Source organism: Myotis daubentonii, chromosome 1, assembly GCF_963259705.1.
Source record: "Myotis daubentonii chromosome 1, mMyoDau2.1, whole genome shotgun sequence".
Classification (NCBI taxonomy): domain Eukaryota; kingdom Metazoa; phylum Chordata; class Mammalia; order Chiroptera; family Vespertilionidae; genus Myotis; species Myotis daubentonii.
The window spans coordinates 211,665,866-211,692,086 of NC_081840.1; the positions used below are offsets into that span (position 1 = coordinate 211,665,866).

General features: G+C 42.0%; 1 protein-coding gene across 1 annotated transcript in view; it reads right to left on the reverse strand.

The window, feature by feature from the left end:
- Positions 1-234: 234 nt before the first annotated feature.
- Positions 235-26,221, reverse strand: part of DTHD1 (death domain containing 1) — a 65,370-nt gene continuing 39,383 nt past the window's right edge. The window contains exons 9-10 of the mRNA XM_059682721.1: positions 8,039-8,096; positions 235-1,698 (exon numbers count right to left, since the gene is read on the reverse strand). Of these exons, the coding sequence (XP_059538704.1) occupies positions 1,379-1,698; positions 8,039-8,096 (378 nt within the window). The 3' untranslated portion in view covers positions 235-1,378. The remainder of the gene's footprint in view (positions 1,699-8,038; positions 8,097-26,221) is intronic.

Consider the following 26,221-nt stretch of genomic DNA (forward strand, 5'->3'; position numbering starts at 1 on the left):
GAGGTCCCTTAGCCTGTCACAATCTGCAGGCCAGGCCGAGGGTCCCCACCAGTGCACAAATCCAATCTTATACAATAAGAGGGGAAAGGTTAAGTTAATTCTGATAACCACTTATTATGCTCTCAGCTACATACTGAGGAGAAATAACTATATATATTCACTAAAGGTAGGTACAGATGTTCATAAAAACACTGTTTATAATAGCTCCAAACAGAAATCTACTGAAATGCTATCTACAGTGGAATAGACATTTATTTGTAGTATATGCATATAATGGAATATTATATATTAATGAGAAGGAACAAACTATTGCCAAACAACATGGATAAATTTCAACAACATAAAGTTGAATAAAAAAGCCAGAAATAAAAAAGTACTACATCATTACATTTTTCAAAACAGGTAATACTAAAATTAATATGGCAATGCTATGAAACGAGATTTTAAGCAGCTATTAAAACATTCAAAGACATTGGTTACTAATGTAATGTCCCTTTCATTTCATGCTGTGCAGGGAGCAAAGGGGCTTTAGGTTTTTCAAAGTCTCAGAGCTTATGCATCAGACATTAGCAGGGATTATTAGTGATGAAGGGGCTTAGATAATTACTATTTTTTTCTTTTAGTTTGTGGGTTGTTGTTTTTTTTAACTTTTTAAATAGGGCTCATGTAATAAGTTTTTTCTCAAACTGATTTATAAGCAGAGTTTTTTCCTAAGTAGGTGAATTCTTTCAGTTCCTCTGCACTTCCCTCATCCCACGAGTAATAAAACATGAGGTTTTTCCCTATTCCAGGCTACATTTTAGTAAAAGAAAGGTTTGTGACAGTAAATGAATGAAGTGTTATTCTATTTTTAACTTATTTAGAACCTGTTTTCTGAAAGTGATTTGCTATCATCTAGGTCAGATCTCCGCAGCCCAATTTATTTGGCATTGTTACCTATGGGCTCCACTGTATCGCGTAATGAAGATTAGTTGCTTGGAATCCTGGATAAGTATTTTCCTTTTATGTAGCTAGATAACAGTGTATTGCTGCCTATATTGCTATTGTTAAAACAATAAAAAGGGATTCTATATATCATATCTTTCCTTTACGCTTAGAGACTTCACCTATTAAAATGTGAACCGAGCAAACTCTACTGCAAATGCTATTAAGTTCGGCTGGACCCAAGACGGTCATGCTTGCACAGCACATATCACTGACCCATGAAGGAGCCCTCAGACCTAGGAATCTTTTTATTGTCTGACTAGTGCTTTGGCCCTTGTCTCGGTAGCACATCTATCAAATAGATTCACTTCAGACACCATTACCGGGAGCCCCTACTAAAATGTTGACAGAAAACAATCTTACAACCAGCTCTGACCCAAAGGAGCAGCCGGCTTTACTCTGCCACCTCAAACCACTGCTGGGGATCGGTGAACACTTTATTTTCCCACTTGAACTTGAGCTCTTCCGAAAGATCACTCCTGCCGATCTTGCGGAGATGGCGAGCCAGAAGGCGAAGCTTATCGGTGGAATTCGGGAGTGATTTCTTCCAGGAGCAGAGGAGTTCGTGGATCTGTTCTGTGAGATCATCTGGGTTTTTCAGTTTGATGAGCTGAATGGTGCTGCGGCGAAGGGGGAGGGACGAGGAGAGACTCGTGGCGTTTTCTTCTGAGAGCTCCTCGGCCAACCAGTAGAGCAAGTTATCCCACAGGGCTTCTGCCAGGCACAGGGGAACAGTGTTAGGACTCTCTCTTGGGGCCTGTGCTCAGCTCATCCTCCATCCCTGTTCACAGGAACCTAAGTGCTCTCTGGTTTGTCCCCTGAGCAGCAGAAAGATTTGGGAACCACCCAGTTGGACCATTGAGAGCCTTTGAATTTCTGGGGTCTTCTCCTACAGAGGGTTGAAAATGCTTCTCAAATGTCAACTTTCCTAAGAGCCAAATGGGCTTGTGCAATAGTTTGTCATCCTGCCTCAGAGAGTCCTCTTAATTAGGACACGGAGGGAGGCAAAACTTGGCATTTTTAACCAGCCCCCAGCCCTATTACAAGTAGCATATATGGTAAAGGATATTTTTTAGGTTCAAAAAATACTTTCCTTAATTAGTACTAAGCTGATGCCTAAGTGTTAGGAGCATGTGGACAATTGTCACACACACACACACACACACACACACACACACACACACCACTACAGACACCCACAAACTCAACAAGATCCATTCCCCACAGATCAGTTCTGTGGAAGGTTCTCCATGCCAACATTTCCCCTGGCCTCCAGACTAGTATTCAGAACCACAAACATCTCCTCTGAATATATCCTGTGTGCTCAGCATGCTTCGTCCCTTACCCTGTGACTCTCATCTACCACCTAACCTCACGATTCATTTTTCTGTTGTTATTTTCTTCATTGTGTAACTCAGACCCATCACTCTCAGTAATACCCCCAACCTTACTCTCTCCTTCCACATCCAGCACTAGTCTGCCTCACAGTCACTTTCCCACTCATGCTCACCCCCGCACCACTTTCCCCAATCAACTTGTCCATCCCCAATCCTGACTCACACTACCTTTCACTCAAGTATTCCTTCCCATTGACCTGCTCACTCAAACACACCTGATTTTACACTATGAGTCATCCCACTTTTCTGTGAAGGCTACCAGGAAGTGGAGTCAACACATTCTTGCTCTCCATTGTCACTTTCAAACGAGCATTCTGCAGTATATGGATTTTGAATTCCATGCTACAGGCCTTTCTCTCCCTGTCCACATCATCTGTCTGTTGCCTTCAGCAGGCAGAATTATCAGCAACTGCCTTGGCCATCAGTACCATCACTGACCGCATAGTTCCTTAATCTTGTCAGCATCAATGATTTGCGTATGACTCCATGTTGGATACTGACTCTCATGGCCAGTTCTCATGTTTCATCATCAACCAGAATTATTCCACCTCCTTGGCCTCAGCTTCTCCATGTTACTGCCCACCAGCACCTCCTAAGCTTCCACAGCCTCTGTTTCATTGCTCCTGCTTCATATTCTTCTTGCCCCCATCACCACTAATGTACCAATTCCTTTGATGCCCTCAGTCATTCGGTCAAACCTACAGGGTGTCACATGCTGCTTCTAACAACCAGCTGTGTACATCAAGAAGGGTCTTGGATCTTCCTTAAACTATGCTGTCCTCTTTAGCTTTCATTTCTCTCAACTTGTCCATCCCCAACCCTGCTTGACTCACACTACATTTAACTATCAGGCTGTCCAGGGTTATGAACCTATGGTGAATGTGATCAAGAAACTATGTTTTTTCCACTATTTAAGCCCTTAGTAGATTGCAAATCCATTAAAAAATCTTTTTCCTGCAATCCATTTAAAGTTTTCCAGAGCAATGCCCCATCCTTAAGGATCTTCTACCATCCTTAAGCCCCACACTCACATGCATTCTGTGTCACTCAGCCAATGTCTGTTTCTCCTACTTTACCCAAAGCCATTTGACCTAAGTTCTCATAACCTTATTTTCATTTCACAATCATTTTCTTACAAAATCTAACTCCTGGTGTTTGCCATGTTCCATCCATCACAGTGTTTTTCATCATCATTTCCCTTCACACCTGTTCCTTAATCTCTTCCTCACCACAGGTTCTTGCCATACTTCTTACAAACACTCTCAAGCCTCCTATTTCCCTGCTTCTGCTACTCTTTCAACCTACTGAGCTATCTCTTCCTTCCCTTCCCATAAAATCTTTAATGTTTGTTTTCAGAGCTAAAGGACAAGGATCTTTATTTTATCTTTTTTTTTTTAACTTTCAATATTATTTTGTATTGGTTTCAGGTGTACAGCATAGTGGTTAGACAATCGCATAGTTTACAAAGTGTTCCCCCCGGATATTTCCAGTATGCACCTGGCACCATTTATAGTTATTGCAATATTATTGACTATATTCCCTAAACTGTGGTTTCTCTTCAGATTGTATAAATGTTACACCTTTTACCATAAAATCTTTTAATGCCTAATGTAAACTTGATGCCTCGAGTTCATCTCTGCCGGCTCACTTCTTAAACCCTTGCTTTAGGGATTCTGGACCCTCTTTTAAAACTCTACTGAAGCCTTTCCAGTTTTCCCAGAGCCCTCCTAATTACTCCTTACAACAGCTGATTCTCAGTCTGTCTCATCTGACTTCACAAGGCGTTTTACCGCTTCCCTTGGGTTCCCTCTTCTGCCACATGGCTCTTACTGCGTTGCTGAGTTCCTTCCTCCTGATACAGCTGAATTAGTGCTTCCATACTCAGACCTCTTCTATTTCTATCCTCCCCCCTCAATGAACTCATCAACTCTTATCGCCTCAGCCATCTATTCTTTGTGAAACAGCCCAGATCTACTAGATCTTCATCTGTGGCTTTGTTTTCCTAGATCCTGGTATAGCATATGCAATGTTCACCTCCCAGTTATCTTTACCAGGATATACCACCTTCTATTTCTCAAATCAAAATCAACTTTGGCCTTTCCTTTTTCCACCTGATCCTTCACTCTATCAACTTTTTCAGTAAATGTGACCATTCAGTTGAGTAAGCTAAAACATGTTATATTATTCTAATTTCTCAAAGCCTATTTCTTATCCCCTGTACCAAAGTTCAACTGGTTCTAACTCTACTGGTAAACATGTCTCAGCTATTTCCCCCAGTTTTCGGCCTTACTGACCCACTCTTGGTCATGACCTATCTCTCTTTTCTGGAGAATTGTAGGAACCTGGGTTCTAATTCATATCCCTGCTATCAGTTTTGCCTAACTTTAGTCTCCCACACAACTAATAAAGAGAAGTTTTCAGTCTAAGCAGATCTTATTTGTTCCTTGTTAATACATCTCTCATAAACTATTGTCTGAATGCCTTAACTAGCTTAGCATTTAAAGCTTTTTATAGTTTAATCCTGCTCAAACCTCACCTTACATCATCCTTCCTGCAGCAGCTCAGATGGTATTGGTCCTGTAAGACCACAAAGTGTAACAACCTAGGACTTCCTGGTGCAGGTAGGGAAGAGCAGGGTGCCCTGTGCCCTCCCGTGGTTGTGACAATGGCAGTGAGAGTTATTTGAACATCAGATTCTTCAAAAGTTAACAAACTTCCTGGACTTTCATCTACTGCTGTTTTTCATTTGGTTTCATTTGGTTTCTTGTTTGGCGGAGGTGTGTGTGGGGAGTAGGGGGTAGCTTTGGTGTTTTCTGTTTTTATTTTGCTGTGTCACCTGCTGTGTCTTTGAAAGCAGTTTTAGTGCCTCTGAGAGGATGTATAGCACTAAGGCTTATTCCCAGCCTACTTTCTTCTAGTGTAATTCAGTAAAGCCTGGACATTTTCTGTACAAATCTATAAAGGTAATCCCTGAAGGGAAGGCTTTGCCATCAGTGGTGGGTTTAACACAGAAGTGAAACACACTCATGTGTTTTCTGGAGACCAATAAATGATTAAAGTCATTATTAACATCACAGAATGAGTTGTTTCAAAGGCTAAAATAGAATAAAACTGTCCAATTCTACCCTGCAATCCCCATCATCGTTATGTAAGTGATTTCTGCATAACCACAATAAAAAGCACAGGTTTCTGTTGTGGTTTCATACCAGTATACTTCCATTTTAAGTCTATTGCCCTCAAATGTAGATTTGAGGTGACCAAACTTTAAGACTCACAATTAATAGTCAGCATTTCAGAAAAAACTGCACTGGTCTACTTACCAAACTAAGCAATTTCTAGTTATCTTAGTAAAATATTGCTTAGTAGACTTTATATTTCTTATAGATTTTAATATAAATTTAACTATGTCTACATTCGAGTATGCTTTGAATTAAACATGCATGACTTACAAATGAAAACATTTATTAGGGTGATAAACTTAATGATTATTGAACTGCAAAGCTCTCTATTCATTTTTATAAAAGGATTTGCATAAAATATCCTATATAATAAAAGCCTAATATGCAAACTGACCAAACAGCAGAATGACCAGTCGCTATGATGAGCACTGACCACCAGGGGGCAAATGCTCAATGCAGGAGCTGCCCCCAGCCCGCAGGCCCCAGGCCAGCCAAGGCAGGTATGAGCGTGCCCCGCCATCACCCGGCAGGGTCACCCCACAAAGGGACGCGACCAGTGGCGGCAGCGGTAGGGGGCAGGCCGGCAAGAAGGTGGTGCCAGGCCGGCCAAGGTAGGTGCCAGCAGGGGCCCCCCAATCACCTTGCCGGTCGCCCCACCGATTGGCCCTGATCGCCAGCCAGGCCTAGAGACCCTACCCTATATATTGGGAACAATTTCTTAGATTTAAAAATTAAAACCTGGCAAAGCTACTCTAACTCTGAAAAAACAGGATGATGCAGTGATGATATGGATAGACACTGGCTTGCACATTTTGTGGTCAGCCCTGATTCTGACACTTATAACTGTGTGACAAAGCCAATTACTTAACTTCTCTCTGCTTCAGTTTTCCACCCATAAGATGGGGAAAATAGTACTACTGCTTCAGGAGGATCATGTTACATATTACTTTTTATAATCAGGGCAAAAAAATGTAGCTGTCCATACAACAACAAGATGCCTTTCATCTGAATGAAAAGTATGGTCACTGGTGCATGCAGCATCCCAGATTGCAAGAGGGATGTCCAACTGCTTGTTTAGGCCCATAAATCAGCAGTCAGACATCCACCTAGAGGTCCCGGATTGTGAGAGGGCACAGACCAGGCTTAGGGACCACCCTCCCAGACCCCCTGTTCATGAATTTGGTGCAACAGGCCTCTAGTCTACACTAATAAAAGAGAAAAATGGTAATTGGCGTACAATGATACCCTTTTCATTGGCTAATCAGGGCTATATGCAAATTAACTGCCAACTATGATTGGCAGTTAACTGCCAACTAAGATTGGCAGTTAACTGCCAACTAAGATTGGCAGTTAACTGCCAACAAGATGGCGGTTAATTTGCATATGTAGGCACAATGCAGGGAGGCGAAAGGGAAAGCAGGAAGAAGCCCCCTGCCACTGACAGTGATCAGAAACCCAGGGGGGAGCTAAGAGCTGGGGGGCAGGGCAAAGGCGGCCCTGGGGCCGCCTTTGCCCTGCCCCCCAGCCATGACCAGAAAATCAGGTGCCTTTGCCGCCCTGGCCAGTGATAGCAGGAAGTAGGGGTTGAGCCAGCGATGGGAGCTGGACACGGTCGAAGCTGGCAGTCCCGGGAGCTAGGGGTCCCTTGCCTGGGCCTAAAGTGGAGCCCACGATCGCGGGGCCGCTGCAGCTGCGGGTCCCCGCTGCCCGAGCCGGACGCCTCAGCCAGAGGCGTCAGGCCTGGGCTGGGGCGGAGCCTGCAACCGCGGGGAGCTGGGGGTCCCCTGCCCAGGCCTGACACCTCTGCCAGAGGCCTCAGGCCTGGTCAAGGGGCCAATCCGGTGATTGGTGATCGGAGGGTGATGAGGGTCAACTCCTCTGGCCGAGGCATCAGGCCTAGGCGGGGGGCTGAGCCGGGGATTGGGGGGATATGATGGTCCCCTTGCCCAGGCCTGAAGCCTGGGTCAGAGGCGTCAGGCTTGGGCAGGGGGTGGAGCCAGCGATCAGAGGGAGATGGGGGTCCCCTGCCCAGGCAGATTCCTGGGCCAGAGGCCTCAGGCCTGGGTGGGGGCCAGAGCCAGTAATCGGGCGGAGATGGGGGTCCCCTGTCCAACCCTGACACCTCTGGCGGAAGCGTCAGGCCTGGGCAAGGGGCCGACCAGGTGATCAGAGAGTGATGGGGGTCTACGCCTCTGGCCGAGGCATCAGGCCTGGGCAAGGGGCAGAGCCAGTGATGGGGGGAAATGAGGGTCCCCTGCCCAGGCCTGACGCCTCTGTCAGAGGCGCCAGGCCTGGGCAAGGGGCCGATCCTGTGATTGGAGGGTGATGGAGGTCAACGCCTGAGGGCTCCCAGTATGTGAGAGGGGGCAGGCTGGGCTGAGGGACACTCCCCCCCCCCCCAGTGCACGAATTTCGTGCACCGGGCCCCTAGTATAATATAAGAGAGAAAAGGCAGCTCTGTAGTGAGGGCACTCTTACCTAGAGGATCTGTAGAAATTCTTTTGGTACTCTGTGGCCGGTTGATTAATTTTTCATGCTATTGGGGGAAAGAGACATAGACTAAGTAGAAGAAATCATTAATTTGTGAACAAGTCACAAATAAAAATCCATCTGAACCTCACCCATATTTGAAAGCAGTATTGAACTGCATACCTTGCAAATTAGATTGTGTATTTGTGCATGCATGCTCAGCAATTGCTTTCCTACGATGAGGCAAAATATGTTAACCCAAATCTTTCAAGAAATTTAAATCTGAGAATACACATTTAGCCCTGGCTGCTGTGACTTTATTGGCTGGGTATTGTCTCAAGCACCTAAAGGTCAGGGTACATTCCTCGGTTGCAGGATCAATCCTTGGGAGGGGGTTGTGCAGGAGGCTGCCGATGATGTTTCTCTCTCCCTCTCCCTTCTTCTCTCTCCAAAACTCAATATAAAAATTTTAAAAAAGAACACAGATTTAACTATTGTTATAGCAGTTATCTGTGAGTAAGCATTTTTCCAAGTATAATTTAAAACTATTAAACCAGCAAGCCACCTCTGTGCTGTAAACATAGTATTTTGGAAAGGACTTCATGGGGCAGGCACCTGCTGTGACACACAGCACAGGACCTGGCACCTAACGGCACTAAAACAATAGTGTTAATGAATAAATGAGCGAATCAATGTGCATACAGGATGCTAAAAATAATCAAGTCTTTGAGCGGATATTATTCTAAAACCAATAGTTTATCAAGATGTAATAAAAAATATAATCATTACTTTTCTACACTGTCTGTAGAACAGTCTGTTCTCACTTAATCTGAGATCATTAGAAACAGCACAGGAAATAAAGTAAAAACATCTGGGTTTGGAAACCTGTTCTGTGCTCCGGACACTTCATCTCCTCTATCTCAGCTCTGAAAAGTGATTTATATATTTTTTAAAAACACACATCACAAAATTCTGTACACAATGTTCATAGCAGCTGTACTTGTCGTAGCCAGAAAACTGAAAACAGCTAATATTTTCTGCAATGGGTGAGCAAAGTGCGACACATCTACATGGGGGATACTTTTCAGCAACAAAAAGGACAAGTCACTGATACATGCAACAACTTGCATGGACTTCAGAGAACTCAGCTGAGTGAAAGGGTCGCCCGTTCCCTGGCTGCATTTACATGACATTCTTGAAATTACGGGCTCATAAACATGCAGGACAGATTAATGATTGCCAGGCATTAGGGATGGTGGGGGAATGACCGTTAGCGGAAGCACAAGGGAGATCTTTGTGATAACATGACATAGAAGTGTGCATGCACTTCGATGACAACTTCCTGTTTGATGTTATACTCTAGTCCTGTAAGATGTAACCACTGAGGACAGTTGGGTGAGGACTATATGGGACCTCTCTGTATTATTATTTTTTTGAATTTATGTGAATCTATCATTATTTCAAAATATTTTTTTAAAAGCCTACTTTACAGAGATGATTCAAGGAGGATGGAAATTCTCTATGCAAATGAGTAGAACACTATCTAAATCATAATGAGCGCTCAATACAAGTTGATTAATTCTGAATATAATTTTGTAGAGATTCTTGTCATAGCCATTACATAAATTTTATATAAAGTTATATATATGTATATGTATATATATATGTATTTCCCCTTAAGAAATTTTAATCGTCCCTAGCCAGTTTGGCTCAGTGGATAGAGCGTCAGCCTGTGGACTGAAGGGTCCTGGGTTCTATTCCCATCAAGGGCATATACTCGGGTTGCGGGCTCAATCCCCAGTAGGGGGCATGCAGGAAGCAACCGATCAATGATTCTTTCTGATCGTTGATGTTTCTATCTCTCTCTTCCTCTCTGAAATCAATAAAAATATATTTTTTTAAAAAAGAAATTTTAATCTGAGGCAATTAAGAAACAACAAACGAACAACTTAAGTTCAAATATACTAATACTGTAGCACTGCAAAATACACAGAATTTTCAAGACATCAACTATGTGCTTAAAACTCTCAAAACAAGAGGAGAAATGCCAAATTAAATAGTGCAGCACATTCTACCATACCCATCAAAGGGCACGTGGACTTGATTGAATCCAGGACAAGAGATACATGTTGCATTTTTTCTTCTCTTCACATTAATAATTCTCCCCTCAGTCATTTTCTTTTCTTCTTCAGAGATATCTCCTAGCATCTTGATGCATTCAGAGTGATTCTAGTGTTTAAATATATGTCTTTTCACACACATGAAATGCAAGCCAAGCCCTCCGTCTGGCACAGAACCATGGAGGCGGGGAGTGTGGCGGAGCAGCACAGGACACCCTGGCCCTTTAAGGCGTCCGGGCCGGGCCTGTGCTAGCCTCACACATGACCTCCTCATCAGGGAAGTTCAATGACCCCTCCCTTCCCCCCTGTTTTCTTGTATTGCTGGATTTTTGTCTGTGCGTTATTTTTGCCTTGCACAGTACTTTTGAAATCTCCCTGGTGCTCAGGGTCAGCTCCAAGCCAAACCAGGAAGCCTTTGCTTGTCCTATATAGTATCCCCTCCCACAGGTTCCCAGCATCTACACGTGGTTGCCTCGTCAGTGGTCGGCAGAGCCAAATATCAACAGTACAACGATTGAAATTTCTTTTGAGAGCCACATTTTTTAAACTTAAACTATATAGGTAGGTACATTGTCATTAGCTTAATTAGGGTACTCCTAAGGCTTAGGGAGAGCCACACTCAAGGGGCCAAAGAGCCGCATGTGGCTCGCGAGCCGCAGTTTGCCGACCAAGGCCCTAGGTGATCCCTTGGTGGAACTGCCTCTAATTATTCCCTACTTTCCTCTCCCAACCAAAAGGTGCTATGCTGTTGTATCTTCTCAGGTTCCACTTTTTGCTGGAAGGTTTGTTATTTCTCTGAGGTAACCTGCTTTTATGTAGACGCTCCCCAGAATTTTACACATATTTTAAGCACTAAGTGGTAATAATGACATAAAAATCTCTCTTCAATCTGGTGGCAATATCCCATTTTCAATGGTAACTGGGGTGCTCACTAATTCCAAGGACACCCACAATGCTGTTGCCATTTAGCAGATATAGAAACAATAAGTGATAGACCTCTCCCCTTGAATTTGCACTTGCCTACAAGTTCTTTGGTGTCTACTGCGGAACCAGAGTTTGTGTAGCAATGTGCTAAGGATTTTAAGACCCTGAAAGCTCCCTCTAACATGGATATCACAGAGCAGGACAGCTAACATCAGTGCTATGCAACCAGCAACAAGGATAACAAAAAAATGTCATGCCGATGTTATTATTTCTTATCATTTACCCTTAGGCACTTACGCATGAAGAGAATTTCACAAGTAATTGTTACAATATCATGTGGCAACCACTCCTCCATGCTGCCTTAACCCTCACATTCCTCCCACCCCCGCACACTTATTGCAGATTTTTCTGGTAAATAGGTCATTTCTTTTGTCTATCATTTCTGGTAAATAGGTCATTTCTGTTGTGTATCATGTTTTAGAAGATATACAAGTGAAAGTGATATGAATAATAAGAGATTGAGGAAGTATATATAATAATTATATTTCTGTGTATCTTTAGCATGGATTTTGCCATAAGCCTTTTAGATGCCATGACTAAGTACCGGTTTTCACTGCTTATTGTGCTCTGTATTTATTTTGCATAGAGGCCTCTTCAACTAAGTAATAGCTGCTATTTGCTTAACTTGAGTTCATCTCTTGCTTCATAATAGTAAACATTTATATTTTCAGTCTTTATAATATACAAATCCTATAGAATCTCCATTGCAAATAAGTTAGAATATTCATCAAAGAAGTAATCTGGTCAAAACAGTGATGTTAGCATTAAAAGTTTGTGCTGCCGGCATGGGTTCAACTACAAATCAAATAAAAGCTTCCTTCAGAGTTGAGTGAGGACAAACTGGTGTGAACTGGGCTAAACTTCTGGTTTCCAGTAAGGCATGTAAGAAGCGGGAAGCTGCTACTCTGTCCTAACAACAAGGAAAAAGCTGAACAAACGGAAAAAAATTAACAACTCTCTTTATATCTGGAAGAGAAATAAGGTCACAGGGCAAACCCCTGTCCCATTTTGGAAAAGATTGACAGTTGATATGGCGACTTTCCAAAGCAGAAACCCACAAGCACTGACCAGCAGGAACTAGCCCCGCCCCCCCTTGCCCCCACCCCCAAGGAAACCTGAACTGTAATTGACAAGTTGCTGGAGGCTCAGTGTCCACACAAGACTGTGAGTTACACACCCTAGGGGACCCCTCAAGGATGCTCCCACACTTTTGTGAATGTCACCTCCAGGAGCTCAACCAGCTTCTCACAGTGACTATCTGAAAAAAATCCCCTTGTCCGTCTGTCAGGGAGAGGGCAAAAGGAACCATTTTCAAATACACCACAGCATTCTGTTCTTCTTACCATAAAAAGGTCGGCTCTCAGAAGAAACAATTCAACCAAAGCCTCCCCTACTGGGGGGGTTTCAGCACCTCACTAACCTGGGGGAAGGGAGATGCCTAACTTCAGGATCTAGATTTGCCAAACACCCTGAAGGGGCAAAGGATCTGAGAAGCAATGGCACAGAGTTAAGAGTGGCAGATATGAAGGAAGCAGGAGTCTCACTTACTCAGGGAAGAAGAAATACACCAGCATAAAAGAGGAATGACTTTGAAGTCTGGGTCCCAGTATACACAGCCTTTGCCTGGGTAAATCATGCAAGTTGAGGCAAGCCATCCAAACATTCTCACTAAACTCCAGCTGGTGAGACAGAGGTGATGGGCCCGACCTCTGAAGTATGCTGTGAGGGTGGATGGAAATACTGTCTGGAAAGGACGCAACCCACACTGGCAGTTCAACAAATGGTTGCAGAGACATATAAGCCGAATGCAATGTGTGGGCATTTTTAGAACCCTAGAACCCTGTGGTGTGTTTTTTTTTTTACAAATTAACCATTAAAAAAGAAAAGAAAAAGAGAGTAAGTCATGAATATAGCACATGCTGAATAGTAGATACTATCCTATTATAATAAAAGGCTAATATGCAAGTTGACCAAATGGCTGAATGACTGGTTGCTATGACATTCACTGACCACCAGGGAGCAGATGCTCAATGCAGGAGCTTCTGCCTGGTGGTCAGTGTGCTCTCACAGGGGGTGCACCACTCAGCCAGAAGCCAGGCTGACAGCTGGCAAGCACAACAGCAGTGGTGGGAGCCTAGCCCACCTCCGCAGCAGTGCTAAGGATGTTCGACTGCCAGCCTAGGCCTGCTCCCCGGGCCTAAGCCATCAGTCAGACATCCTTCGAGGGGTCCCAGACTGTGAGAGGGCTCAGGCCAGGCTGAGGGACGCCCCTCCCAAGTGCACAAATTTCGTGCACTGAGCCTCTAGTTAAATAATAATAGCTCATTTTATGTATGACATTCTTATCTCTTAAAGACACATACAGAATTATATACAAGCGATATAGTAGCTGTGGTTCGCTTTAAAATACTCAAACAAACAAACATACCCAGGTGTATTAGATAAAACAAGAATGGCAGAAAATGATGGGTGATGGGTCCACATAGGTTCATTGTATATTTTCTCTATTTTTGTGTGCCTCAGAAAATTTCCACATGAACATATGCACCAAAAAAAGAAAGAAACAACACACACATACACAAACAAACAAAACAACAAAAAAACAACAACTTTAGAACAAATATCTTAAAAGAGAGCAATATCAGTTCATCAATATCCTGTTGCTTTCCTCGTGGATTTATTCTGATTGCACACACAGTGTAGAACTTCCTGATGGCTTGGACAGAAATGTGAAGTGCTTTTACATAGGGAGATATGAAGACCAGAATAAAGCCACAGAGAAATAAGATTACTGTGCAGAGGGGGGGCGGGGAGAAATGGGAACCAAGTTGAGAGCAATAAGAGCTGACCCAAAGTGGTTTCAGTGGAGATAAATCTAGAAATTAAGTTTTTTTTGGACATGAAATCAGGCTGCTGCCAATTCTTAAAATAATGAAGTTCTATGTCTTCGCTTAATGCGGTTCTTTCTTGGTTTTAAACCCCTGCAGTCAAACTTAAGGTTCTGTTACTTCATTCTTTTTTTCAATTGCTTCTCTGAAAGTGATCTTTTTTAAGGCTTCACTCTGATTATGGTTTTGTCAAGAGAAAGGGATTAACTATCTCTCAGCCTTTGAAGAAGTTAGTCACAAAAGGAGAAACCTTAGATCCCTAGTAACCAGAGAGAGCAATTTAAGAAACTCCAACTGATCTATGGAGTTGGGCCAATCAGAAGAAAGGGGATGGCTGCAAATATTAAGGAGCCATAGACCTGGATAATTCAGGACATCTGTATGGAATATGCATGGAGTCGGTATAGTTTTCAGAAGCAATTAGAATAGGTAAAGTGCTTCAAACATACCTAGAATTTAGCAATGAAGTGCTGACTATTGTTAATATGCTTTACATTTTTCTCATTGTTCAAAGCAAGTCTGGCAAAGGCACACAGCCTGGATTCATAAATGCAGCTATGTGGGAGATACATTGATTTGGAAAGTAGCTCAACAAATCAAAGATGCACAACACTGTTAGAACTGGCATCAATTTCCACCTCTGCTCTTTACTGTTCCGCTTTTAAATTAGAATTGCAACAAGTTTTTCTCAATCCCAAAGACTTGCCAAGGTACCCATTCAACTTGGATATAATTCTTTCTAGAATATTCTAATATATATTTTTTTAATTTCCTGAATTTTTGTTTTGTTTTTGTTTGTTTGGATTATAGACAGAAATAACTTTTCAAACAGAAAGTATGATATCAATATTGTTGGGAAAGGCCTGGATAGCTATATCTTACCAGGCCTTGCCACAGTGTGTGTATATCCTCATTTTAGTCACTCCTTCAAAGGCATGAAAAGCTTCTGCTCCATGTAGCTGCTAGCTGGGGAAGGATAGAGGTAAAGCTTTTGTCAGTCACTGACTCTGCCTTAAACCACTTTATCAATTCCCAGGCATGCATTCATCTGTGAATTAAATCAACAAAACATCATTGAATGCATAGTAGGAGATGGGATTACAAAAGTGAATGAGCTATTCTCCAAGCACAGAGGAACTCAGTCCCAAAAGGAGAGAGCAGGGTAATGGTACCACCGGAATCAGACAAACTTTGTTGACACAGTAACTACCATTCTCTAGCTCTTTCCCCTTGAACAAGCCTCTCTGTGCCTCAGTTTCTTCAACCACATATCTGTTCAGCAAATGGTTAATATGTGTAAATGCTTTATCAAGTTACTAGCGGGGAATAACATGATAAACATTAGTTATTACAGTGTTATACCTAATTCTGCCTGGGAAGTTGAAAGGCTTCTTCTAAAAAGATGATAACAGAACTACTAGTAAGTGTGGAGTCAGTGCTGTCACAAGGGCCGCTGTAAACGTCTCTGAGGCAGCTAAGAGCATCATGTGTCAAAGGAGTGAGACTTTAAGTGGACTGGAGCAGAAGAAGTTAGTTGGGTAGTTGTCATATGAAAGGATTGTAGGGATAAGATATGGGGGGTTCTGAAGGGCCTTATAACAGGGTAAATGGCTTGGACTTTGATTAATAGATATAAAGGTCAACTGAGAAGTTTTAGAAGTGTGATAAATATAATTGTTTTTGAGATAATCCACTCCGCCAGTTGTGTGGCCCAGAGCAGAAAAGGGGGCTGGTGATAGGCCTTCAAAGAGAAAGTAGCAATATTTGGGAGAATAAATATGAAATTCAAATTTAAGCACAATTCCAAGATAAAGTCAATAAAACACTGTTTTATCATAGGATAATAGCTCAAACCAGTGTTCAGGGAGCCACCCTAGGAAGCCCCTTCCCACAGCTATCTCTATCTCCCAATGTCTTCCTAGCCTATGACCCACACACACATTCACCTTAAGGCCAAGTCCAGTTGGTTCCAAATCCTAAATCTCTCCAGCTCTATTCTCTACTTTCCATCCTTACTATCATGGTCTTTCATTAACTCATCACCATCCCTTCCATGACTCATTCATTAGCCCTTATTCTACTGTTAAGTTCATCTCTTTCTAATTTATCCTTATAGGCTGTCACAGTGATATGGCTAACAAAATTTGATTATGTAAGCTGCCTGGTCAAAATTTACTGATGGTTTGTCATTACTTAGAGCAGTGGTTCTCAACCTTCCTAATGCCGTGACCCTTTAATACAGCTCCTCATGTTGTGGTGACCCCCAACCATAAAATTATTTTCGTTGCTACTTCATAACTGTAATTTTGCTACTGTTATGAATCATAATGTAAATATCTGATATGCAGGATCTATTTTCATTGTTACAAATTGAACATAATTAAAGCATAGTGATTAATCACAAAAAACAACATGTACTTATATATGTGTTTTCTGATGGTCTTAGGCGATCCCTGTGAAAGGGTCGTTTGACCCCCAAAGGGGTCGAGACCCACAGGTTGAGAACCGCTGACTTAGAGGATAAAAGAAAAGCTTACTTATAAACTAACTAGATGCCTACTTCTCTCAGTGATGGCCGTGCTCATTGCAACAGTACCAGCGGCTGAGAGATTTTCTGTTTGCTCATGCACTAAGGACCTCTGATTTGAATCTCTGTCTTGATCTCTATATCATGAAATGCCACATTCTTTTGACAAATCTTGACAGAAAGCCCCACCTATGACAATTTCACAGAGACCTTTGGTAGACCTAAACAAAGCCTTCAAAGCCCTCCATAATCCTTTCCCCCACTTATTTCCAATCTGATTTCTCCACATCTTCTACTGAGGCCACAGAGGTCGTTTCCTGAAACACCTGTGCTTTTCAGCTCATACCATTGCTTGGTGTGGAACCCACTGCCTCTTTCTCTCTTCCCCTTTAGAACCTGAATATTCTCTACATCTGTCTTGTTTTGTGACATGTCCCCAGGCCACCTCAGACCACGGGAATCACTCCCTTCTCTGAAATGCCCTAGTACTTACCATCTTGGTCATTCATTTGCAATTAGTCATCAGTTCCTGTCTTACCATATTACTGTATTGTTGCACTATCTCTTGCATTGTTTTATAATTTTTAAAGTATTTATGCTTTCTTTCCTGAACTGGATTGAAACTTCCTTGAAAGCTTGGACTTTGACCTGTACCACTATTATTTTTAGGGTCTATATAATATCTCATATCAAATAGGCACTTAGTTAGTACTTGTTAATTGGAATGTTGAATGGTAAATCTACCCCCAAAAAAAGGAAATCGTTGGAATTCATGAACTAAAAAATTGTTTGAACTGATGAACATCATTGTTTACTTTTAAATGTTGCAATTTTAAAAGAGTAATACAAGTATCAAATTCTTTTTTTATTTGATTTTCTCAGATAGGCAAGAATATATGTACTTTTTTGGTAAACGAATTATTGAAAGCTCTATGACAACATAGTGCTCAATTTCTGGTTTAGTTATACTGCCTGCTCAGCAGAGCAAACCTTCCCCTTCATGGTCAGAGGGTGAAGGAGGAAGAAGGAAAAAGAGGAATGATAAGGGACAGAGAAGGAAGAGAGGTGAAACAAGAGAAAGAGGAATAGTCAGGGGAATTGATAGGAGGAGAGGGGACAGGGAAAAAGAAAAGGGAGGGAGAAGTTGAAAAGGAAGGAGGTGGGAAGGAGAAGGGAAAGATTCTCTTCTAATTACATTGGTGGGTAAAACACTTTCTAAAAAAAAAGTGAGGATCCTATTTCTGACTGAACCAGTTTTGCTCATTTTCACATGTCACATACAATATAAAGTCAATTTTCAGTGACATAGTCAAAAGTGGGTCTTTCAAGGGCATTCTGGTGACTTAGAGGAAGGTTAGACTGCTGGCCTGGAGGATATCAAGGAAGAGCAAGGAGAGCCAAACTGAAACACTGGAAAGGGTGATATGGTTTTTAAAAACTTTCATAGGTTAAAAAAATATTGACATGCTCTCTCTACTTACCAAGACTCTTGTGACTCCCCTCCACCATTGTCAGTGAGTGGAGCATGAAGCAACATATATGTTATTGGAATTAAGTCTAGTGTAGAAATCATGAAACTAAGTTACAGAAAACTTTAAAATCACCATTTACTAGTAGTCCACTATTCACCCTCCATACATGCACCAGGGGGTCCCTCCGCCGGGCCTGCAGGGATAGGGCCAAAACCAATCTCTGGGTCCAGGGTGCGGGTGAAGCAGATTTGGGGGCCGACAGTGCCCCAGCAGCAACCTAACCCAGGGCCGCTTCTGCAAGGAATTGGGCTCTCTTCTCTACTGGCCAGAGCATCTGCCCCCTGGTGGTCATTGCTCATCATAGCTACCAGGTGAACAGTCGAACAGGAGAACAGGCAAATGGTCAGAACCAGTGGTTCTCAACCTTCCTAATGCCGCGACCCTTTAATACAGTTCCTCATGTTGTGGTGACCCCCAATTTCATTGTTACAAGTTGAACATAATTAAAGCATAGTGATTAATCACAAAAACAATATGTAATTATATATGTGTTTTCCGATGGTCTTAGGCGACCCTGGTGAAAGGGTCGTTCGACCCCCAAAGGGGTTGCGACCCACAGGTTGAGAATCGCTGATTTAGGCTTTTTTAGATAGAGAGATGTGCTTTTTCTAATCTGCTTCCTTCATTTCATTTCATTTCATTTCATTTCATTTTATTCTTGAACCTTAAGATAATTTTGTAAATTATTACAACTAAGCACCCTAAATAGAATTGAAGTGCCTATGAATGTAAAAATTTCAATAGCTTAGAATCTTCTCATTTATTTAGTCAAGATTGTTCTTTGGTATTTCATGTAGTTACCAAAAAAAAAAAATTATACAGAAGAAAAATCATGCCGAGCAGGGCATGCCCACCACTGCCTTACCACTTGGCTGCGAACCATGACAAGTGGTGAGGCAGTGGTGGTTCTGATGAAATGAATGTCGCACCAGCCTCTGCTAGCTTCCTCCCTCTGACAGAGAGAGTTCTTTAATGTGGTGAGAAAGTAAGTGTTGAGGCAGTATCATTATTTACTAGAAATCACATGTCATGAGTTCAGTTTTTAAAAAAAGGAAGTTCAGGCCAAGCAAAACTCGGTCAGCAGGAGGCTTACGGAAATGTGTAGGTGAGGTCTGTCTGCAGCCTCCCACAGGCTTCGGCAGAAACAGCCACCAGGCCTGGAGCCCTTCTCTCCGTCAAAGCTAAGCCTCCTGGTCAGGAAGAGTAAAGGACAGTCGCAACCCAAGCACAAATGACCAGATGGCACAGACAGGCCCCTGTGTGACATTATTTCAGAAACTCACATACTACTTCCTTCCACCCCCCCCCCCCAAAAAAAAAAATCGTGGAGAGTTTTGAAATTTGCTTCTGCCAAACACACATAGACACAGTGTGAACTGAGTTTACTCAAGTATTTTGTCAAAGGAGGAAGTTAAAGGCACAACTTCGGGAAGATTTAGGGACAAATCATGGTTCTTTGCAGCCATACATCTTCACATATATGGATTTGGAGACCATTTTCAGAAGATCTTATTGAGATGTGAACTGTCACCAGACCCTCTTTTTCTGTCACACCTCATCACCCCTCTCTGCCCATCACATGCGCATTTGCCCCGATGGTCTTCTAGCCGGGACTAGAAGCTCGCGCCTAGTGCCATCTTGGTACTGCTGTTCTCCTCACTGCTGTGCTCTCCTGGCCACACAGGCCGGTGCGCTTCTTTCACTGTTGCCTCTCAGCACAGAAGACCCCTCCACAATGAAGTCTTCAGTGGCCACCCCATCTGTAATAATCACTGCCAATTCTGTCAACACCTGATGCTAATTTATTTTCCTACTTGACACTTCCAACTTTCCCCTTCCCACTTTGGTATTAAAATGCAAGTTCTTTCTATGAATTCATTCATTCAACAAACATTTTTTGAGCACCTCCCATATGCCAGGCACTATTCCAGATCTTTGTGATTTACAGCGAATAAAACACATACAGGAACCTGCCCTCAAGGAACTTACGTCCTTGTTGTGGAATGGAGGATTTTCTAAATAAACATAATAAATGAGGACATACATGTTCAAAAGTAATGATGCTAGAGGAAAGAAAATAGTTCAGAGGAAGTTAAGGAGGATCAGCAGTGTCAGGTTGTGTGGGTAGGAGGAGATGGCAATAAAATGTAGAATCAGGGATGGTCTCAGAGAAAAGGTGACATCTGAGCAAAGAGGTGATTCTGTTAGCCATTCAGGTATCTGATGGATGGAAGAACATTCCAGGCAGGGGAAACCACTAACACAAAGACCTAAAGCATATGTGGAAATTTCCAATAACAGTAAGAGAGTCATTGTGGCTAGAGTTCAATAAGTGAAGAGGATAGAAAAGAAGGTCCTAGAGTCAGGAGGGGCCAAGTTCATATAGAGTCTTTCTCTCTGAGTGAAACCAGGAGTATTCAGGGTGGAGTAAAAGCAAGAAATGATCTGACTGACAGTTTGAAGAAACACTCTGAGTTAAGAATAGTCTGCAAAGAGGCCAGGGAAGAACGAGACCATATATACAGGAATAGCATGTATGTCTCCCTCATGGGATACAAGCAGTGTTTGTACAATTAACATATGAATAAATACACTATGGTGGCTGAAGGATAAAATACACAGAGATCCTCATGGGCATGAAGTAACAGGTGGTATGTTTTCACATCTTTGGGAATCAGATGTAGTATATTAGCATTACATCTTATGTTTATGTGTCATATGAATATGTTTGTGTTTAGATCTAAATACATACATATAAACATTTTACTGCCTGTCTTCTGTGTAGAAAGCACTTTTAATTTTGACAAACGACCTCACTTAATTTATGCTACATGTATAAATGTATGCATAATATAGTAGTGACTAATGCCAAGCTCTATATATAAAGGCTACATTCATTTCCTCAAAAAAAGCCCATTCTAAAATTGTCTAGCTGAGGTTGATTTTTTAAAATTTTGAACTTTATGGAAGAAATCTGTTCTTTTAAAAATGATGGTCATAGTTTCAGTTCCCACTTAGGTATGTTAGTTTGAAAAGATGGGAAACATTTCCACAGCCACAAGTTCTTCCTCAATCCCAAGAACGTGTTGTAAGGACTGTGTTTGGGCATAAGAAAGAGTGACACTGACTGGCCCTATGCGAACGCCCCGGGAGAGGAGGTCAGGACAGGGGGCACGTTGGCAGTAGATACACATAAGAAGGGAAGCAGATATGTAAAATGTACTATTTTTAAATACGTCCCTATAGGTTCAATAATCAACATCCAGGTTGGACAATTTTAAGGTTTGAAGAAATTGTTTGACTCAGCTAGTCATTCCCAAATGTTTGTCAAGCACATCTATGTGTGTGTGGCACTGATGATACAAAGTGAGCAGGACAACGGAAGTGCCTGCCCAGTAAATTGCTCTCATTCTCATCTGAGGTAATGTTACCCTCAAAAAGAAAATTAGCTCCTGGGCAAGATAAAAATAAAAAAGCTTACTCTTTTAATGTGTAAAACATATACATATATTTAAAAAACCCATATACTTATCTCATAAAATATGCATATTATATGAAATATGTATATATATGTATGTACTCTATATGTATATATACACACAGTACATAAACAGACGCACATAATACCTGTGATATGAAAATATAATGGGGAAGACTGGTTAGGGAAAAAGTTGTCTAAAAAGATTCCTTAGGGTGGCAAAAACAAACAAAAAAGATTGAGGAGAGAAACCAAGATGGCAGCATAGGTAAACACCGGAAATTGCTGCCTCGTACAACCACTTCAAAAATACAACTAAAAGATAAAACAGACATCATCCAGAACCACAGGAAGGCTGGCTGAGTGGAAATTCTACACCTAGAAGGAAAGAGAAAAGCATACCGAGACTCAGAGGAGGTGCAGTGTGGAAGTAAGGTGCAGAGGTACGCACGCAGAAAGGGCTGGAGGCTGAGGACATGGTTGTCTTTTTCAATCAGGAGGGAGTCTCAAGTTCCCGACTGCTCTGAACTCCAGTTCTGGGTGAGTCTCTGGGGAACCAGACTCATACGGGAGAGTCCTTCACAGCTGAGCTCATGCTGGGTAGCCTCAGGCAGAGGCTAAATTAGCACCTCCTTAGTGATCCAAGAGCTAGTGTACCCAGAGGTCAGAGTGGGACCATCCAGATTACAACTCCTCAGATCCACAAGGGACACACTCAGGGGGCAGACTCAGTGAGCACCAAAGCCCCACTGAAGCAAGTCTTGCCCCAAAGGGTGTCTCCAGCACAGAAGTTCTCCCACTGCAGACACAGCTGATTCTCACAGACAATTGGCCTGGAGGTCAATTCCTCCCAGTGATACCTACAACAATCAAGGCTTAACTACAACAAGACTGTGCACAAAGCCCACAAGGGGGTGCAACAAGAGTGTCCACCTCAGGTAATTGGGGAGGCTGAGCCACTGGGCCCTATAGGACACCTAGCACAGAAAGCCACTCTATCAACACAGGGAAGCATAAAAAATGCAGAGACAAAGAAACAGGTCACAAATGACAGAAATGGAGGAAAGCAAACTACTGGATATAGAGTTCAAAACCACACTTTTAAGGTTTTTCAAGAATTTTCTAGAAACTGCCAATAAACTCAGTGAGACACTCAAGAAATCTAGTGAGACTGCCGATAAATTTAATGAGATCCTCAATAAGTCTAGTGAGACCCTCGAGGTTGTGAAAAAGGACCAACTAGAAAGTAAGCATACACTGATTGAAATAAAGAATATTATACAGACTTCCAACAGCAGACTAGAGGATCACAAGAATCAAGTCAAAGATCTGAAATACGAAGAAGCAAAAAACACCGAACCGGAAAAGCAAAAAGAAAAAAGAATCCAAAAATATGAAGTAGTGTAAGGAGCTTCTGGGACAACTTCAAGTGTACCAACATCCGAATTATAGGGGTACCAGAAGAAGAGAGAGAGCAAGATATTAAAAACCTATTTGAAGAAATAATGACAGAAAACTTCCCCTACCTGGTGAAAGAAATAGACTTACAAGTCCAGGAAGCACAGAGAACCCCAAATAAAAGGAATCCAAAGAGGACCACACCAAGACACATCATAATTAAAATGCCAAGAGCAAAAGACAAAGAGAGAATCTTAAAAGCAGCAAGAGAAAGACAGTCAGTTACCTACAAGGGAGTACCCATACGACTGTCAGCTGATTTCTCAACAGAAACTTTGCAGGCCAGAAGGGAGTGGTAAGAAATATTCAAAATAATGAATACCAAGAACCTACAACCAAGATTACTTTATCCAGCAAAGCTATCATTCAGAATTGAAGGTCAGATAAAAAGCTTCACAGATAAGGAAAAGCTGTATTAAATGAAATGCTGAAAGGTATCCTTTAAGAAGAGGAAGAAGAAGGAAAAGGTACAGATACAAATTATGAACAACAAATACACATCTATCAACAAGTGAATCTAAAAATCAAGTGAATAAATAATCTGATTAACAGAATAAACTGGTGATTATAATAGAATCAGGGGCAGTGGATTGACTATTCTCAGGGGTGAGGGGAAGGGATGTGGGGGATGCGGGAAGAGACTGGACAAAAATCGTACACCTATGGATGAGGACAGTTGGAGGGGGTAAGGGCAGAGGGTGGGGTTGGAACCGGGTGGAGGGGAGCTATGGGGGAAAAAAGAGGAACAACTGTAATAATCTGAACCCTGGACTAGGCATGGATGAGGTCAGGGAAGGCTTCCTGGGAGAAGCCACACCTCAGCAGAGGTGTGAGGGGTGACCACGAGGAATTGCTCAGGCAAGTGGGTAGGGAATGTGGTACTAACATGGACTTGAATTGAAACAAATCTATATGAATCCCTAAATGAGCTAACTTGGCTAATTTAGCTAATTAATTCATGACATCAGATAGGCCACAGAGAAAACACTGCAAACCGAAAGCTGTATCTGTGGTCACATTTTGGACCTCAAGCCTGTCCTCGCTTACATCATGACCTTTTTTTCCATTGTCGGCCATCATCACAGTGAGGCCCTCACTACCTCCTGGTAGAGAAGTCTGACAGCCCTCTTACTTGTCTCCCTCTGGCCACCCTGTAGCAGCAGAACCACATAGTGATCTTAGGAAGTAATGTGCTAAATCGAGCTATTGGGAGACGCCCTGTTGTGTCATTCCTCTGCTCTCAAATCTTTGTGTGAATCCAAATCAATTCTTTAGCCCTCAGGTTAAGCATTTGTGCAGTCAGACTCTAAACCGCTGTTCTAAGGCAGTTCAAGACCCTTTAAGACCCAGGGGTGGGGAATGTCTGTATAAGGCCCACAAGATCATTTGTTTTGGCCCTGCCAAGGCATGAGGAGTAAGTTAGTTAAATGTCTGACTAAATAGATCAGGCCAATTTGTAAGTTGATAATTTTGTATGGCCCGTGGATGATGTTCTAAATATCCAAATGGCTCTTGGCAGAAAAAAGGTCCCCCACCCTTGCAAGTCAAGTTCCTAAACTTTTAGGGGTAGGCGAGGGCTTTCACTCATGAAGCTTTCTCAAGGAGCAAAGGCAATAGAAAGTAAATGGGCACAAATAAATCTAATAATTTCAATTAGGGGTAAGTGTTAAAAAGGTAATGGGTTAAAGCGATTTTAGATAAGGGGGTGGGGACACTAGGCTAAGAAAGTGATATCTGAGCTGAGACCTGAATGTTAACCAGCCATGTGACTGAGAGAGGACAGCCCCAGACATAGGAAGCAGCAAGTGGGAAGGCCCGGGTGGAAATGAAAGTGAAAAGAGGGAAAACAGAGTGGCTACACACCTAAAAGGCTATACTGTTCTTAACATACACTTTTTAGTATCAGCAGCTTAATAGACTCTGCCACCCTACACATGCTTCCCAGGAACCCCAGGACCTCCCCAAAACTACTAAGTAAAGTGTTAATGTCTCTAAGGATCCCGCACTTCTGCGCAAGTGGCTATTTTCAGTTTGAATGAGCAGAACCCATGTCGTATCATTTCTTACATAATTTTAATATCACCTCCACACTAACCATAGTATACATGATATTGTCATACAACTTCAAGGGTGAACCTGGCCATTCTAAAATCCATCTCTAAGAATCCTAGGTTTATCTGCCAAAGAGGCATCAGCGCACAGGTTTCTGGGTTAGCATCCCAGCTCTGACACTTACCTAGCTATGGGACCATGGGCAAGTTACTTAAAATTTCCATGCCTCAGTTTCCTATAAAATGAGTACAGTGAAAATGGCTCCTAGGGTTTTTGTGAGAATTTAATTATATTGTGTTTTAAAGCTCTTGGAAGATTTTTAACTCATTGAAAATATTATGATGGTTATTATATGGCTTATGAATTCCTGCTAAGCTATGCCTACCATCCCCACTCAAATTCATTTCACTTCCTCATCCTAGCATACATTTTTCTCCATTTCCAAAGGCCAAATTTCTATGAACTTACATGGTTCAGATAAAATTCCACAATCACCATGAAACTTCTGATTTCAGCCTCCAAGAAGGCCAGTTCCCTCTTCTGAGCAACTGTTACTACTGCTGTTTATGCCATAGCTTCATCTGTTACTCCCTTACAAGGTGATTTGTATACTGGTTTTGCAAACCCACTAGATTGTAAATCACTTACAGCAGTGCTGTCCCATAGAAATATAGCTTGAGACACATAAGTAATTTTATTTATTTTATTTTAGTCACATACATTTTTAAAAAAACAGATGAGATTAATTTAATAATGTATTTTATTTCATCTCATAACCAAAGTATCACAGTATTAGGTAACTAACATAAATTATTAATGAAATATTTTACATTTCTTTGTACTGAGCCTTTGAAATCCAGTATGTGTTTCACACATACAGCACATCTCAATTAGGACGAACCATATTTCAAGTGCTCCATACACATGTGTGGATAGTGGCTACCACTCAGGACAAGGCAGCTTTAGGGCATGAAGTACCCTCTCTAGCTCTGTGTTTGTCATCCTGTCTAACATGACACATTCCCTATTTCCAAAGTTCCGTGAATATTTGTCAAAGTAATTACTTTACTGATTTATTTAACATCATTACAAAATCTAACCTGATAGAAAATATATTCCTGCTAGTCATAACACAAAAAAGAAAAAAAAGCAT